General features: G+C 43.4%; 1 protein-coding gene across 2 annotated transcripts in view; it reads left to right on the plus strand.

The window, feature by feature from the left end:
* ADAM12 (ADAM metallopeptidase domain 12) overlaps positions 1-15566 on the plus strand; it is a 331063-nt gene that overhangs the window by 29866 nt on the left and 285631 nt on the right. For both annotated transcript variants that reach the window (XM_041745566.1, XM_041745567.1), the window contains exon 2: positions 10484-10620. In XM_041745566.1, coding sequence (XP_041601500.1) covers positions 10484-10620 — 137 coding nt within the window. The remainder of the gene's footprint in view (positions 1-10483; positions 10621-15566) is intronic.

The following is a 15566-nucleotide window of genomic DNA, read 5'->3' on the forward strand; positions in this document are numbered from 1 at the left end:
ATCCTGTTTGACAGTTAGGATTCCCATTTGGGTCCCTCCAATTCAACCAGCAAAGTCAACAACTAGAACATCAACAGTTGTAAAAATACTATTGGCACCTGCCTTCCGATAGCTACACTTTTCCCTTGGTCAGTAGGATTTGGGCAGGTGTTCCCTACCTTATTCCCATGAATCCCCCATCCTTATTGTGTCCAAGTACCACCTTGAAGCCAAGACTCCTAGTCTTGCCCTGTTCCCACTCCCCTTACTGCCTGAGCCACAGGAGTTCCTACAGCTGAGCATCAGCAGGTAGAGAAGGGGGAGGGAAAGTTCCTGTCATAGGGGCATGAGGCAGAGGATATGGTGTTGCATCTTGGAATTCTGAATATATTTTCTCATAAACACACATGGGGTTTCAGGTCCATAATCTATTATCTGAGGGAAAACCTAAAGTGCACTTTTCTCATAAAGAAGATGAAGTCTTCCAAATGGTGGTATGAGAAGCAACTACCTTATGAGTTAATAATTATTTGAGAGCTGGCTTTCGAGAGCTCCTGAAGTCTGTAGAGTCAAGTTCAAATAATCAGCCTCTGCTTGCTTACTTTTGGTGTGCCGCACGCTTGCTGAGATTCAGCTCTCCCTTGGCTAGCATGGCAGGTACACACTCTTGAGGAGGAAATATTGGGCTTTCAGGATCACAATTTCTATAATGGTCCCTCAGTTCTTGGTTCTGATCTTAATTTGGCCTTTCAAAGAAGATTTCCTGCTGGGAAGATAATGAGCAAAATGCCTTAGATGAGGATTCTGGTTGACTTGTCAGTTCTTTCTCATAAAAAATAAGTAAATTGGAATTCTGGCTTATAAATAAGACACATGTGGGTTTGTTCTGGGCCTTGATCTGCAAAGGGACCAGACATTGCTGGGTAAGCTAAAAATCACCTGTCAGAACCTCCAAGCTGAGAACCAAGCCCCGACCCACTCCCGCATGTCATTATGATCACCCCAAGACTGTGGGAACTTTTCATTGGTTTGGTAATAATCCATTAAATAAATACGTGTCTACAAATAAATACATACCCCTGAGGATATAACAGTGAATTTGACAGACAGAGCCCCTACTCTCTTGTGATTTTAGATTGGGAAGTAGGGACAAAGAGATAAATAAATAAAACAAGTTCAGGTACTTACAAGTTGCTGTGAAAGGAACAGCATGGGATGATGGGCTGGAGAGGATCTTGGGTTGGGAGAAAGCTTCTCTGAAGTGGTTACTTTTGAGCTGAGACATGAATAATGAGATTTGGGGTCATGCAAAGGTTTGAGAGTTGGAAATCTTCAGCAGAGGGAGCAGTAAAGGCAAAGAACATGAGGTAGGACATAGCTGGGTATATTAAGGTGTCGGAAGGGTGGTCAGCGTGGTCACAACAGAGCAAGTGAGATAAAGTGATCAGGGGATGAAGTTCTAGGATTTTAGGACAGAGGAAAGGATTGAATCTTATTCCAAGTGTTTCCAGGCCAGAGTGAGTGTTAATATATCATGCAGTATGGCCAGAGCACAGATCCTAAAACTTTGCTGTGTGGATTGGCCTCCTGGCTTCATGATTTATTTGACCCTGGGCTTAATTTCCCTGTGCCTGTTTTCTCATGTATTACGTGAAGATAAACTTCATAGAGTGTAGTGCAGTTGAAACAAGTTAAACCTTTAAAGAGTGAGAGTGGGGCTTGGTGTGTACAGTTGATCAATTAGTGTTCACCATTGTGATCGATAAGTGCTTGTCGATCATGTCACCTGTGCTCAACACTGCTTTTTTGTCCTATGAATGGTTCTCATTTATCCATTCTTCTCTAACCTTCATACTCTCCATGGAGAGAATGTTTCCAGTGTTTCTGCTTACTACTCTATTCTAGAATGCCTTCCCATTGCAATCAAATAACATCCAAACTCTGCCTTGGAAGGCCCACCACAATCCAGGCCTTGTTTACCACCTGTGCTTTTCACATCGCTCTCCATCCCATCATCCACTCCACTGTAGCCACACTGACTGCTCTCTACTGCCTTCGGGCATTTACGTCACATTCCCTTGATGAAAAACAACACTGTAGGTTTTTGCTCTCTTCAACTGTACCTCTCCTTTAAGATTGGAAGAGGGAGAACTGGCTGGTGATGAGATTATCTAGAAGGATTCAATTAAGAAGTAGGAGACTTTGGGGAAAACAAGAGAGACCAACACAAAGCACAAAGAAGCTCGTTGGAGCTGTTGACTATGGGCCATAAGACAAGGACTGTGTCAGATCACCCAGCCATGTGACCATGTGACTTAAGGAGCAGTGAATGGCAGTGGCATTGGCAAGACATGTGTGATACAGAATAGTTTGTTGCCTGACTGGGGAATGGAATGAAACCTTTGATTTTTAAACATGCTGGATCTGAGGTGATGATGATGACAAGACATAGGAATTAAAATGCCCAGGAGGTGTTGTAATACACACTGCACTTGGGTGAGTTCTCCAGATGGGAAAATATCGATTTGGGCAACATCAGTTTAATGTTAATGAGTTCTGTGGGGAACGATCAGAACAGAGAGGGAGGATGGCCCAGAGCTGGGACTTGGAGGGTATTCAAGTCCCTTAGGGAGAGAAGGAAGCCAAAGAAAGAGGGATGAGTAGAACAAGGCAAGACCTGGTCAGAGAATGGTCAGGTGCTGCAAAATCAGTGTGTATTGTAGCAGAAGATGGTGGGTGCACCGGGGATGTTAGAGTGCGCCCTCAGATGGAACTGAGCTTCCGATGTAGATGTAATGTGACCACTCCCTTGCTGTTGTGTACTTCCCATTTGCTAAATTTATGATAGTGAGTGGAATAAACTAGTTTTCATTCTTTTTGCTGTTATCTTTCAAAAATGGCTCCTGAAAAAACAAAAGAAAGAAAAAGAAAAAAAAAAAACCCTCCTGGAGTATAGATTTTCATCACTGATTCCTTTCCCCTGCACCCCCCCATACCATTTTTTTGCAAAGTCAATTTTGAGAAATTCTGACCCCACTCCAAACCCCCAAAGTAATCAAATTAATTCCTGCAGCAGGTCTTGGTCCCTGTTATGAAGGGAAAAATGAATTTGAAATGCAAAGGTCTTGGGTTTTGCCATTAGTTCTGCCATTTGTTGTTGAGCAACATTAGAAATATTCATGTAGTTCAGTCTGACCATTTGTAAAATGGTCCTTGCATTAGCTTCCACTGACCAGCAAAAGGTATAAAAATAAATTAATGTCATAAATGATTCTGCTTCCTGCAAACAGGGTACACTGTGGGCACGGAGAATTATTTTTCTGTGTAGTAGAGACAATGGATACTTGGGGTATGAATCCATTTGAAACATTTATGGGAAGCTATAATCAGCTTTCTTTGAGTTTGGAAATGACATATAAAACATCTTTTCAAAATTGTAATTGTTCCATAGTGCTTGATTGCTTTTATTTCCAAATGGACTCTGTCCTCTGGCATGCCCAAGTCTGTGTATCTGTGATGCCAGGAAAGCTGGTAAGAAAGTAAAACATTCGAGCAGTTGGTTTATTGTCACAAGTCCAAATGATTGATCTTTGTAAATTAATTTTTTTTATTTATCATAAAAGTTTATCCATCATAAAAGTAGTATTTGCTGATTATAGAAAAATCAGAGATACATGCAAACATAAAGAAGAAAAACAGTGAATTCATAGCCCCAACACTCAGAAGAAACCTAGAAGAGCATTTCAGTGTATTTCTTTCCAACACTGATTTTAGAGCAAAAAATGAAGCTAAATGGCACCCGTGTACACTTTACATCCATGATCTCACTTGGTCCTCTTATCAGCCTCACTCGATGGATGATGGATGATCCCATAGCCTCCTGGACACAGAAAGGATCTGAGTGTCGAGGAAGAGCAACTTGCCCGCGATCACCCATATAAGGCCTGTGATGGGTGTGGGATGTGTCTTTTGACTCAGGACACTATGGCTGCTTTCTTTACACCGGGCTTCGTCTTGATAATTTAGCCTACCAGTGTGGACAAGTAAAATCTTGGGCTCCAAGAGAGTCTGGTTCTATTTCGACATCCTTTTGTCAAAGTATTAATGTGACTGTCACTTGGTGTCACCTTCCTAAACCAACTTTTTCCTTCTGTACTCCCCCCCAGAGCCTTGTAACCAGCCGTCCAAACATTTTGAAGTTTTTACAGCAACTTGTCATTTCTGTGTTCTCTAGAGTATCTGGGGCACATAGGGGGCCTTTTCAGCTGCTTGAGGATTGACTAATTCCCCATACCTCTGCCTTCCTCCTGCTCTAGGAAAGCCTTACTTGATGCTTTTCACTTGACTGCAGTTGCTGTGTCTTTCCTCCCACCTGAATAGAGAGCGATATGAGAACCATAAGGGCAAGCACTCCAGTTTGCTGGTATTCGGAGCCTTCCGTGGCCACCAGCCATCTCAGAGCTTTTGACACTGTATTGCTCCAGAATGACATCATTCCTCCAAAATTCAGATTAGGTTTTAAAAGTGATTATTAATAGACTTTGTTTTAAAGGACTGTTTTAGATTTATAGAAAAATCGAGAAGATCATATAGATCCATTTCCATATTCCCCATGTCCACTTTCCCCTGTTATTAACATCTGACATTAATATTGTACTTTTATCATAGCTTAGGAACCAAAAATTAAGGTTAAAAAAGATGTTAACCAAAATTAACATCTTTTCAACTGAAGTTTGCACTTTATTCAGATTTCATTACTTCTTATCTCCTGTCCTTTTTCTGTTTGGGCATCCCATCGAGCAGGTGACCACACATGATAGTTTTCTACCTCCTTGGGCTCCTCTTGGCACTGAGGGTTTTGTAGAGCACCCTTGTTTCTAATGACCTTGACCATTTCAAGGTGTGCCAGTCACGTATGTTCTAGGACTCACCTCTGTTGGTATTTGTCTCAGGTTAGACTGGGGTCATGGGTTTTGGGGAGTAAGGCTGCAGAGCTAGAGCATCATTTTTACCATATCCTATGAAAGTACATACCGACAACATGACGTTGCTGTTTATGTTGCCCTTGATCATCTGACTGAAGTAGTGTTTTTCAGGTTTTTCCATTCTGAAATCACTCTTTTCAGATTAACTTTTGCCCTGGTTCTTTTGAGCATCCCTGAGCTGTGTCATTTTAAAAATCACATTCCTAATTTTCACCCAGGGAGCCTGCAGATGAAATGAAAGTGATATTGTTATTTGGTTAAGATTGCAAATAGGAATCTGAACCAAGGAAATAGATTCGTCCTTTATGGGAGCATTCCCACCATATTTCCCTGCAATAAGGAGCGGCTCAGTCAGTTCTATAAAATTTTCTTTAGCTTTCACATACTTGGGACTAGGGAAAATGCTTTATGAGTTTCCAGAGCCTTGTCCCCAGATTGGTCCGCAGCTACCTCAATTTTTTTTCCCCAGTTAGATTGTCAAAAGTATTATTTATCTTAATCCTACTTTGAGCAACTCGGATCAATTCTCCCCTTTTAGGTCCACACAGGTGTTGATAATGGTTTCCCTTTAAAGGCAGAACTCCAGGTGTGATGTTGCAGTTTTATCTTGACTAGTAATCACATCAGGGTTTGCTTCCCCAGTGGCCTAATGGGCAGCCTGACTGGATACCCATTGGTACCTAAGCCCGACATTTCCTAATGATCGACAGGCAGTGGTCATTTTCACACCACTAGTGTGATTTGGTCAAACACTGTAGATTTGACAGATCGCGATCCCAGAGGCCTGGGATCGAGTCCCACATCGGGCTCCCTGCAGGGAGGCTGCTTCCCCCTCTGCCTATGTCTCTGCTTCTTTCTGTGTCTCTCATGAATAAATAAATAAAATCTTAAAAAAAAAAAAAGAACTCCACATCAGTCTTCACCTGTGTGTAACCAAAGCCCATCAGTGGGTGTCAGGTGGTGATTCTTAGTAAGGCAGGCAAAGGAGGGTTGGCCAGAGCAGGAATGAGGCAGGACTTCCACGGGCAGCCAGGCTCTGGGTGAGCCACATGTGGGGGCGGGATCCGAAGTCACTTTCGAGGAGGGTGTCTTCATTACTGGCTTTTCTAAGACCTTAAAAGCCATTGCAGCAAAGAGTCTTTCTTGCTTGTGGAATTGGGTCTCATACCTTCCCTGTTGGCTGGCCACAATCAAGCCTGGAGATGAAAAGCTCAGATGAGGACAAAAGCAAAATAGACATAGACACTTCCCTTGAAAGTAAAGCTAATTATTACAGAAGATAATTGTGTTAGAAACCAAATTATCCAATATGCTTTTTACCCCTCTATGATACTGAAGCAAACTGGCCATTTTATCAAAATGGCAGCAGTGTATCTGGTTCCCCAACAGAAGAAAAAGCTGAAAGTTCCTCCCCAATATAAGCTATTCACGTTTTTTTATTTAGGCAACCGAGTTTTGTTGATGCCCAAATATTTGGAAAAACAAAATGTATGCAAACTGTATATTTTATAAGGTCATATTTTTTCCCTGGGCTTCTAGGCCTTGGATATACGCGTCATTCAGGACCTGTTTTTATGGTTTGTCAACAAGATCACTCCATAAAATACATTCTGATATCTCACAGCTGTGTATAATTTATTCTGTCTATCCATGCAGCACAAATAAAATTTTTATTTGCATCATCTAAAAGAAATACCAGTGTACAAATACATAAGCAAAGCTCATAAGAAATGGTCTTCTGACTACAGATACTGCTGGGGGTGGGTATTGTGCAACCAATTAAAAAGCTGAGGGACGGCATCATTATCCATGTACATAGATAATAAATACTGTACTCAGCAAAGAGCACAGTTACTCAATTTCTTAAAAAGGTTGCACAACATTCTCCAAGTGCTGGCACAGTCTGCCTCTAAATTCTCCTTGGAATATTTAGAAATAAAGCCTTTTGGACAAAAAGAAGTCAGCCAAAAAAGGCTTCTTTTGGATTAAGATGATCGAATATGTAGGTAAAAAGAGAAGTGTTCAGTGCTTGGAACATTTTGCCTTCAGGAGAGTAAATAACTCTCTGCTATTAAGAGTCTTGGAGGAAAAAGGTCCAGAGGACCAAGAGTGTTCCTTGTATTTGGTTTGTGAAGCTTCAGCCTGATTGTCATGTAGGAGGCCCCACAAAGGTTCCTCAGCTTCCCACAAAAGAAGGATTTTGGACTTGCAACCCCCCCAGCTCCCCTGCTGGCAGAGTCATGCTAATGATTTACCCAGGAGACCCGGACCTCATGGTTCCATCTCCTTCCTTCTAAGATCTATGGCTTCTCAAGCTAGTTCTGTTGCATGCAGAGACTGTTCTCCAAGTGTCCAGGCCGGGTCAAGATCTAGGTCTTCGAGCTGCGTAGCTGGAATACTCCTAGAAAGCATCCTGTCTTCTCCAACGATGGCTGGGTGGTGGGTGATGCATAACTCCTGTTTTGGATTTAATAAGCCCTTGGACAACTGGATTTGTGACTAACTACTCAAGTCAGCAATCCATTTGTGTTGGAAATGTAACTGCCAGAACTGCCAGGAATACTTATAATCAAATTGGTTTGTTTTTTGTAGAGAAAATTTTTAAATGCTTACAATCACTTTCTTAACGGTTTTACCCGACTTTTCAAAAGATTAAAATCCTGGCCATGGTGACTCTTGGCACGTGGCATGGTTTTCATTGGTTTAGGGGAAAGTTCAGATGGATCTCCAATTCTTATTCCATAATTGCTGGTATTTCAGAGCCTTCTTAGAGTCCAATTCAAATAACACACCTGCTCTCTTTTAAGATATATTCAGCTAATTGCACTCTATAGTCTGGCTCGGCAGGAGCTATATAACTGGATCAGCATGAACTTTTGGTAAATCCCAGCATGGGAATCCCACTGAGAGTCCTGAGCAAGAGACCTGGGTCTTGGCGAGGATGATGCCAGTGAAACAAGTGGACGTTGTTCTCTATGCTTCTCACGTATTTTTTCCTGGCCTCCCCATGCTCTGGTTCATTTTATGGACAAGGAAAGTACTTGCTGTCCCTCTGCTGACTCATTCTCCCTGTGGCTCTGTGTGAGTCTGGAAGGTTCTCCTCTTCACGTCTGGGCTTACGTGCACCCCCATCCCAACAAGTAAAGGTCTTTCCTGGCCTATCTATCAAGGGCAGCCCTCCCCCAGCACTCTACCATCACCTTATTTTTAAGGATATTAAATACCTTTAATTTGGAAACCATTGCACTTTTACAGAAGTGGTGCAAGGATAACACAGGGCCCCCCTGACTCTTCTCTGAAATGGTCTTGTTGCCCATCTTTCTTCCAATACAAGAACGTAGGTCGTGAGGGCACCTATATCTGTGTGCCTCTCTTAGATGCCCTGGATGGAGACAACAGAGTCTTCTGGGGTTAAGCTGCATTTAAAAGATGAGGGTCCTGGGATCCCTGGGTGGCGCAGCGGTTTGGTGCCTGCCTTTGGCCCAGGGCGCGATCCTGGAGACTCGGGATCGAATCCCACATCAGGCTCCCGGTGCATGGAGCCTGCTTCTCCCTCTGCCTGTGTCTCTGCTTCTCTCTCTCTCTCACTGTGTGCCTATCATAAATAAATACAAATAAAATAAAAAATAATAATAATAAAAAAAAACTGGGTGCTTAACGACTGAGGCACTCCGGCTCCCCGCCAGTATTTAAAAAAAAAAAAGATGAGGGTCCTGGCAGTGTGGGCAGAGGGGCTGTCTCCACCCAGGTGACATTAGTGCAAAGCAGAAACAATGGGCTTTTTTGAATGGAAGACATCAGAGTGTCTGCAGAAGGTAGACAGGGAATACATAGTTGTTGAATGAGTAAATGAACGAATGAACAAACCAACAAGTGGGCAAACAACTGGACCGGAGACCCGCAGCTGATACGTGGAAGAGTTGGTGCTGGTGCCGGGGTAGGTCTTACCCCGAAGCCCCTACTTGTAGCGATGTCCCACTACCAGGGAGCACAATGAGGGGTATGAGATCAAGCCAGTAGACAAGGGGCATTTGTGCACAATCTCTATGCTGCCAGTGGCTGCCCTCTCTGCAGCCAGGAGAAGGGCTTCTGGCATCTTCTGTTTGGATAGAAATTTTGTCTACTTCCATCCAGCCCTCCACCAGTATCCACAGATGTCACCACTAGAACCGTCCCCTCTAGTGACAGGGCCAGAACCCTCTCCCTTGAATGCAGGTTCATCCTAAAAAAAAACTCAGCTCATCCCAGCCCTGAGCCCTGCACACTCTCCTCTCCTTGTTCACGTGGCTCATGGTCCTCTCTCCTCACATCCCCCTGACCCCTCAAGGCTAATGGGCCCGCTCACCTCCTCTGCCACTGGCCAAATCCCTAACTCTTTGCTCATCCCTGTTCCCATAGTCCCTTAACAACTGGGAATTTTAAATGCTTTGTGACCAGCTTGAGAATTTTCTGGAGTGTCTGTGTCAGACAGTTAATACTCGAGTAGTAATCCTTTTGTAACCTGAATATAACTGCAGACTTCCACATCGAGAATGATAAAATGGTGTGGATTTAAAAGTATTTGGGGAACTGTAAAATGTCTAGGATTAAAATTTCAATACCATTTGTGCCCAATAAATGTGAACTCCTTAGTAACTTAAAACTGTGCTATTATGACTCAGGTCTGAAAATTATGAGTCCTGGTTGAAGAAATGGGAATAACATGTGAGGGAATCTGCTCCCATCCTTTACCTTGAGGGATATACTGTGGTCGCACCAAATAGCAGGAACGTGACCTCATAGGAGACCAAGCCCAGAGAAATTACCCGACTTGTTGAGAAAGCGATACACTCTCCAGAAGAGAAAAAATGTTAGACTTTCCATTAGGATTGTTTATGGAATTGGGGCTAAATTGAACCTATGTCAGGGCATTAACTGGTTCGACAGGACCCCAAGAAACAAGATCATATAATAGTTTATTGAATGACTTAATTTTTTTTACATAAACCAGTCTAGTCAGTCTGAACTGGCAAATTAATTTTGTCTATAGAATCACTCACTGAAGCATATAAAATTAGCCTCCGTTAGTACAGAGAGGAGAATTGGCATTGTGTTGAGCTGATTCACTGGGACTTAAGTAAATGGATTTAGTCTTAATACAGCTAAAGCCTCGAGACGTTTAATAGGGAGCTGATCTTAAGCAAAGCATTAATTCATCATTTAAGAAGTCACCACTTGTGTGTTTTTGTTGCTCGGTGAAGGACGGAATTATATACTTTGACTTCGATCATCACCCAGCACATGCCACAGGACTTGAAGGGAAAAATAAGCTTTGGCTTAAGTCACAAAAGTGTTTGCTTAGATTGATAGAGAATTCATCACTTCTGACACTGACCGTGACTCAGTAGATAACGCGGTTTCCCTGGCTTCCTTCACCTTGCAAATATTTTCACTGAGTCATTTGTGTCCTAAGTTTCTGATGCCAGACTCTTCCTGACAAGAATGAAGAATGGTTTTTTTTTGTTTTTTTTTTGACACAGGGGTGAACCTGGGAACCCAATTAGCACCTTCCATGCATGCGACCGGAAGACGGGGCCGGGAAGGAGCATATGAAGTAGTCCCCATCTCTCTCTTGAATGGAGACCTCTGGGACCCAACGGAGAGCATCCACTCAAAGGTCAGTTGTGTTTTCTGTTATTTTCATGACCTTTCGATGGCGGAAGTTTAAAAACCACGTTAACTGCATTCATATTCTTCTGTTCAACTTTTGTCTTTATTTTAATGCTGACTTTATTCTTAGAAAGTGAAATCTTGATTCTTAAGAGGAAATACAGACCAGTTTTGATGTGACAGTCCTGATAGGTGGCCCAGCATTATTTACATCTGTCAAAAGTTATTTTTCAAGCGTACGCCAGGGCTCGCATTTCCAGATACACAATTTCTGGGTGTTGTACTCGACTGCTGGTTTTTTTTCTGTTCCATCAGCATTTTGGTTTTATTGATTGATTATTGGTAGAAACATGTTAATGTGACTTTTCAAAAGTTTGTAATGCTTTTTAATGCAGTTTCATGCTTTGTTTATTTTGGTACATATTTGATTTACGCCTCCTGTGATATAAGAGAATTGAATGTAAAATAATGGAAATATTAGGGATTAAATTTAATATTTCAATGATTTTTAGCTGCCAAATCTACATGACTTTCTTAAATTTCAGAACTTGTTGGAACAGTTGGAAGGTGATAAAAATCTATAGTAATATGAGCTCTTCAGAGAGATCATACAGATGGCTTTGTCCTTGTGTTATGTGGAACTATTTTTAGATTATTTTTCATAATAGAAAACAGATTTTTTTTTTTCCTGAAAGAGCAGTTGAGATTGTGAAAATCCTCTGTAGCTTTCTGGAAGGGCTACAGTGAGCCACCTTTCTTTGAGTAATGATAATATGATTTACATCATTATTTTCTAGGGAGGCTTTCCGTTAAAAGTGAGCATTCAGAAAGGGTGGAAGTTTGGTTAAAGGATCCAAACGCCAGATCTGCACTTTTTTAATATTTCCGTTTCATGGAGACCATTGCAAATTTAATATACAGAGTCCAGGCCACTCATGGTGGTATGGCTGGTGTTTTCCAGAAGACTTAAGACGTTAAAGAATAGTTCATTGTGCCATTAATCTGAAACATTAGAAAGGATATGATAGATGCAGAAAAGAGAAGTATACTATTTCAAAAAATGTGTCTTTAAAATATTTGTAGGTGCTAATTAATAATGCAACAATATGGAACGATCTGAAGTTTCTTGGGTGGTGGAACCCATTATGGGGGCTTTCCCTGATAGGAGGGTTGCCAAATTTAGCAAATTAAAGTATAGAATTCCCCTTTAAACTTGGACACCAGGGGATCCCTGAGTGGCTCAGAGGTTTAGCGCCTGCCTTCGGCCCAGGGCGTGATCCTGGAGTCCGGGGATCGAGTCCCACATTGGGCTCCCAGCATGGAGCCTGCTTCTCCCTCTGCCTGTGTCTCTGCGCCTCCCTCTCTCTCTCTCTCTCTCTCTGTGTGTGTGTGTGTGTGTCTCTCATGAATAAATAAAATCTTTAAAAAAAATAAAAATAAACTTGGACTTCAGATAAACAGTGAATTTTTAAAATTAGTTTCAGAGGTAGAATTTAGTGATTCATCAGTTGCATGTACCACCCAGTGCTCATTACATCAAGTGCTCTCCTTAATGCGCATCACACAATTACCCACCTCCCTCCACCTCCCCACCAGCAACAGTGAATTTTTTAAGTCTATCCCATGCAGTATTTGGAATATTATCGAAATCCTCATTTAACTGGTGTCTTGTATTTTATCTGGCAACCCCACCTGGGGATTGTATCAGAGCAACAAACTGATGAGGGTTCTCAGCATGTCCCTGGAATGGACCAATTCAGGTGAGCTCTGGTTTGTGACCTCCAGCTTTATCCTTCCTGCCAGCCAGCCATCCTGTAGACATTACAGAGCACGCTGGCGCAGCTGCTTCTTGCCAAGCTTACCGCCTGATATTTATGGGCCGCCAGCACCATCTTTATAGAAAACTTAGAAAACCATTATTATTTGATGACTGTCTTAGCTCTTCTGCAATTCTGTCTCCCATTCCGAACCGTGCACGTAGTAGGCACATGCCTAGTACACTGACGTAAGTCCAGGTTACTGAGATTATTTAAGAATTAGGGACTTAGGTGATTTGGAGAACAGCACTTTGTCATAATGCCACGGGGCTCATGGGATCAGCATTATGGCTCTGTAGTTATGATGTGTACACATGTGTGCTGGTTAACCACTACGAGCCTGCGTGAGAAGGGGTACGTGTCAGTGGCTGTTGTCATGCTTGCACAAGTGTGCCACAATCCTCCACCAGGTAGATGTGTGTACCTGTTGTGAGAATAGGGATTCTGGCTAACGGTGTGCATGTGCGTGTCTTGTTATCAAATTGAACGGTCAACGTTTTATTTATTTTTATTTTTTTCAACGTTTTAATTTTAAACTCTATTAACAGAGTATATCCTCAAGTATGCAAAACATACATCAATGACTGTTTTATTTTTTACAACTATGCCTGCTATACCTTAGAATATAGTTTGAGATACACATTCTTGCTTTTCCGCTCTGCTATTTTATTCTTTGCTCTCCTGGATCTTTCTATTTAACCAGTCTTTGAGAGTGTAATTTAGTACTGGAGATGGCACAGGCATCTTCCTTTTTTTATAAAGTGCTCCCAAGGGATTCTAATGAGCCCACGAGATTAGAGCCATGGCCCTAGTGGAAGCAGCTGGAATGCTGGTCAACCTGACTGAGCTGATTTCGGCAAAAGTACTGTCACATACTCTCTCTCTCTCTCTCTCATTCTCCCTCTCCCTGCCCTGTGATTAAAATATATCTGGATAGGGTATTATTAGGCCCATTACAAATCAAGAATCAAGCCATCATTGCCACTGATAATTTACTTGAAAGAGCAGAGGATGGGAAAGAATGTGACTTCGCATACATTGGAGAGCTTCGGGTGTTTGCTTGCTGTCATTTTGGTCTAAAACGTGAGGATAAGCTTATCTGCTTCTTCTCCCCATTGGGGTCATGGTAAGAATGAGATGAAACAATAGCTATAAAAATACGTCAGGAACAAAACCCCACTATGCAAGTGTAAGGTGATATTGCAAGTTTAAAGTGTTTTAGGGACCCCTCTCCAATTTCACGTCTTGAAAAAAAATCAACCCTGGACCCGGGGAACACATGTCAGGATGTGGCTCCATCGGGAGATGATCTCCGTTGGGCCCAGCCTCTGAGCGCTCCAGGAAATTTCCAGCTTTCTCACATGAGAATGAATATATGGAAACAGTGTGCGAAATGGAAAATAAAAAGGCAGATGGATTAGAACGTGAAACCAAAGCTTCCCTTAGAATATCGTGGGTCTCAAATATCAAACATCAGATGGCAGCTAATTAACGTGGCACAAGTAGATGCTGCTGCACGCATCGAAAGGAGCCCTGCTTTCCCTTTGAATGACCGTCTGTCTGCTTTAGCCCTTCCAGGGAGACTTCTCGTGGGGTTCCACATCCGGTGCTCGCCTCCCCCCTGCATTCGCACCCCCAGTAAGCCCTTCGTCAGAGCACCGGCTCTTGCCAGGGTCATAGGTAGCCTCCCAACTTCCAAAGCCAGCCCATGCCCTTCACTCTTTATCTTACTTATCTTGACACTGATTCACTCTCCTTGGAAAGTCTCCCTTGCTTGGGGCTCCCCAGACCCTGTTCGCTCTCGTTTCTCCTCACATGTTTTTAATTCTTGCTTTCCATTCCTCTCTATGGCTTTGTCCCTTAACTGTCGGTTTCCGCTGGCTTTCTTCTGACTGAGGGCCCCCACCGGCCATGTCATCCCCTTCTATGGCCCCACCATCCCCCAGAGCAGCAGGGCGGGGGCTGCCCACAGGAATGACAACGACAGCACTGGCCACCACCCCTGGGGTCCGGCTGTGTGGGAACTACCCTGTCACGCACATTTTATGTGCGGGCCTCACCATGTGTCCTCTGACATATGTGGACTTAAAATCCACATCACTCACTTGGCCTCGAGTTCTGAGATTCGGTCCTGACTTCCAGTGGATTCTTGGTGCCTCCATCTGAAAGTTCCCAATTATTGTAAATGTGTTGTGCCCCACAGTGGACATAGCTCCCTCTCCATCTTCTCTTCTATATTTAATAGCTCCCAGAAGATAAAATCGTCATCATCCCCCTTTTCCCTTGAGACCATGAGGTTGGAGACATCATCATGAGGTTGAGTCCACTGGCCCAGCACGTCTAACACATGGCCCTTCCCTGCCGTGTCGTGTTCGTCTTTCTCCGCGTCAGACATTGTACAAATGCAAGCAGGGCGATTTGTCTACCACACAGATCTAGCCTGTCGCTTTCTTTCTTCCTACCTATGATGTCTGGCTTCAAAGCCAGGTTCCTTGCTTGATGCCCAAGACGCTTTATAGGCCGGGCTGTCTTGATGCTGAAGCCCCCACTCCTACTTCCCAGCCATCAAGCTCTTCAGGCAGTCTACTGCCTAAATACACCATGTTCTCTCTTGCCATATGCTGTGTCCCTGGTACCTAAGGCCCCGGCTGAAATTGTCCTGTCTCACGTGAAGCTCATCTTGAGCTTCCCAGACCAACTAGTCCCACCTGCATCTCTGTCCTCACAGCCACACACATCTCTGTGATGTGCAGTCATGCCATGCACACACTCAACTCCCGCAGATGGAACCTGTGCACACGGCACAAACATGCTGCAGACACAAAGTTAGGTCAGTGCACATCCCCTGATCTGCCCACGGAGCGGGAGGGGGCAGCTGCATCTGCTGCTGCCTCGGGGCCTTCTGCCTCCTGCAGGGCAAGCTGCCTGCAGCCTGAGAGCAATGCCAGTTCTTTCAGCTGGATACCATTTTATAGCAGGGCCCAAAGAAAACCAGCTCAACTATGCTCAACCCAAGAAACAACATTCTAGAGAGAAGAAAGGGCCAGGTTGAGCTTGCAAGGGCGCCTGGGTGGCTCGGCTGGTTAGGTATCTGACTCTTGGTTTCAGCTCAGGTCATGATCTCAGGGTCAGGAGA

The sequence above is a fragment of the Vulpes lagopus genome, chromosome 2 (assembly GCF_018345385.1).
Source record: "Vulpes lagopus strain Blue_001 chromosome 2, ASM1834538v1, whole genome shotgun sequence".
Taxonomy (NCBI): Eukaryota; Metazoa; Chordata; class Mammalia; order Carnivora; family Canidae; genus Vulpes; species Vulpes lagopus.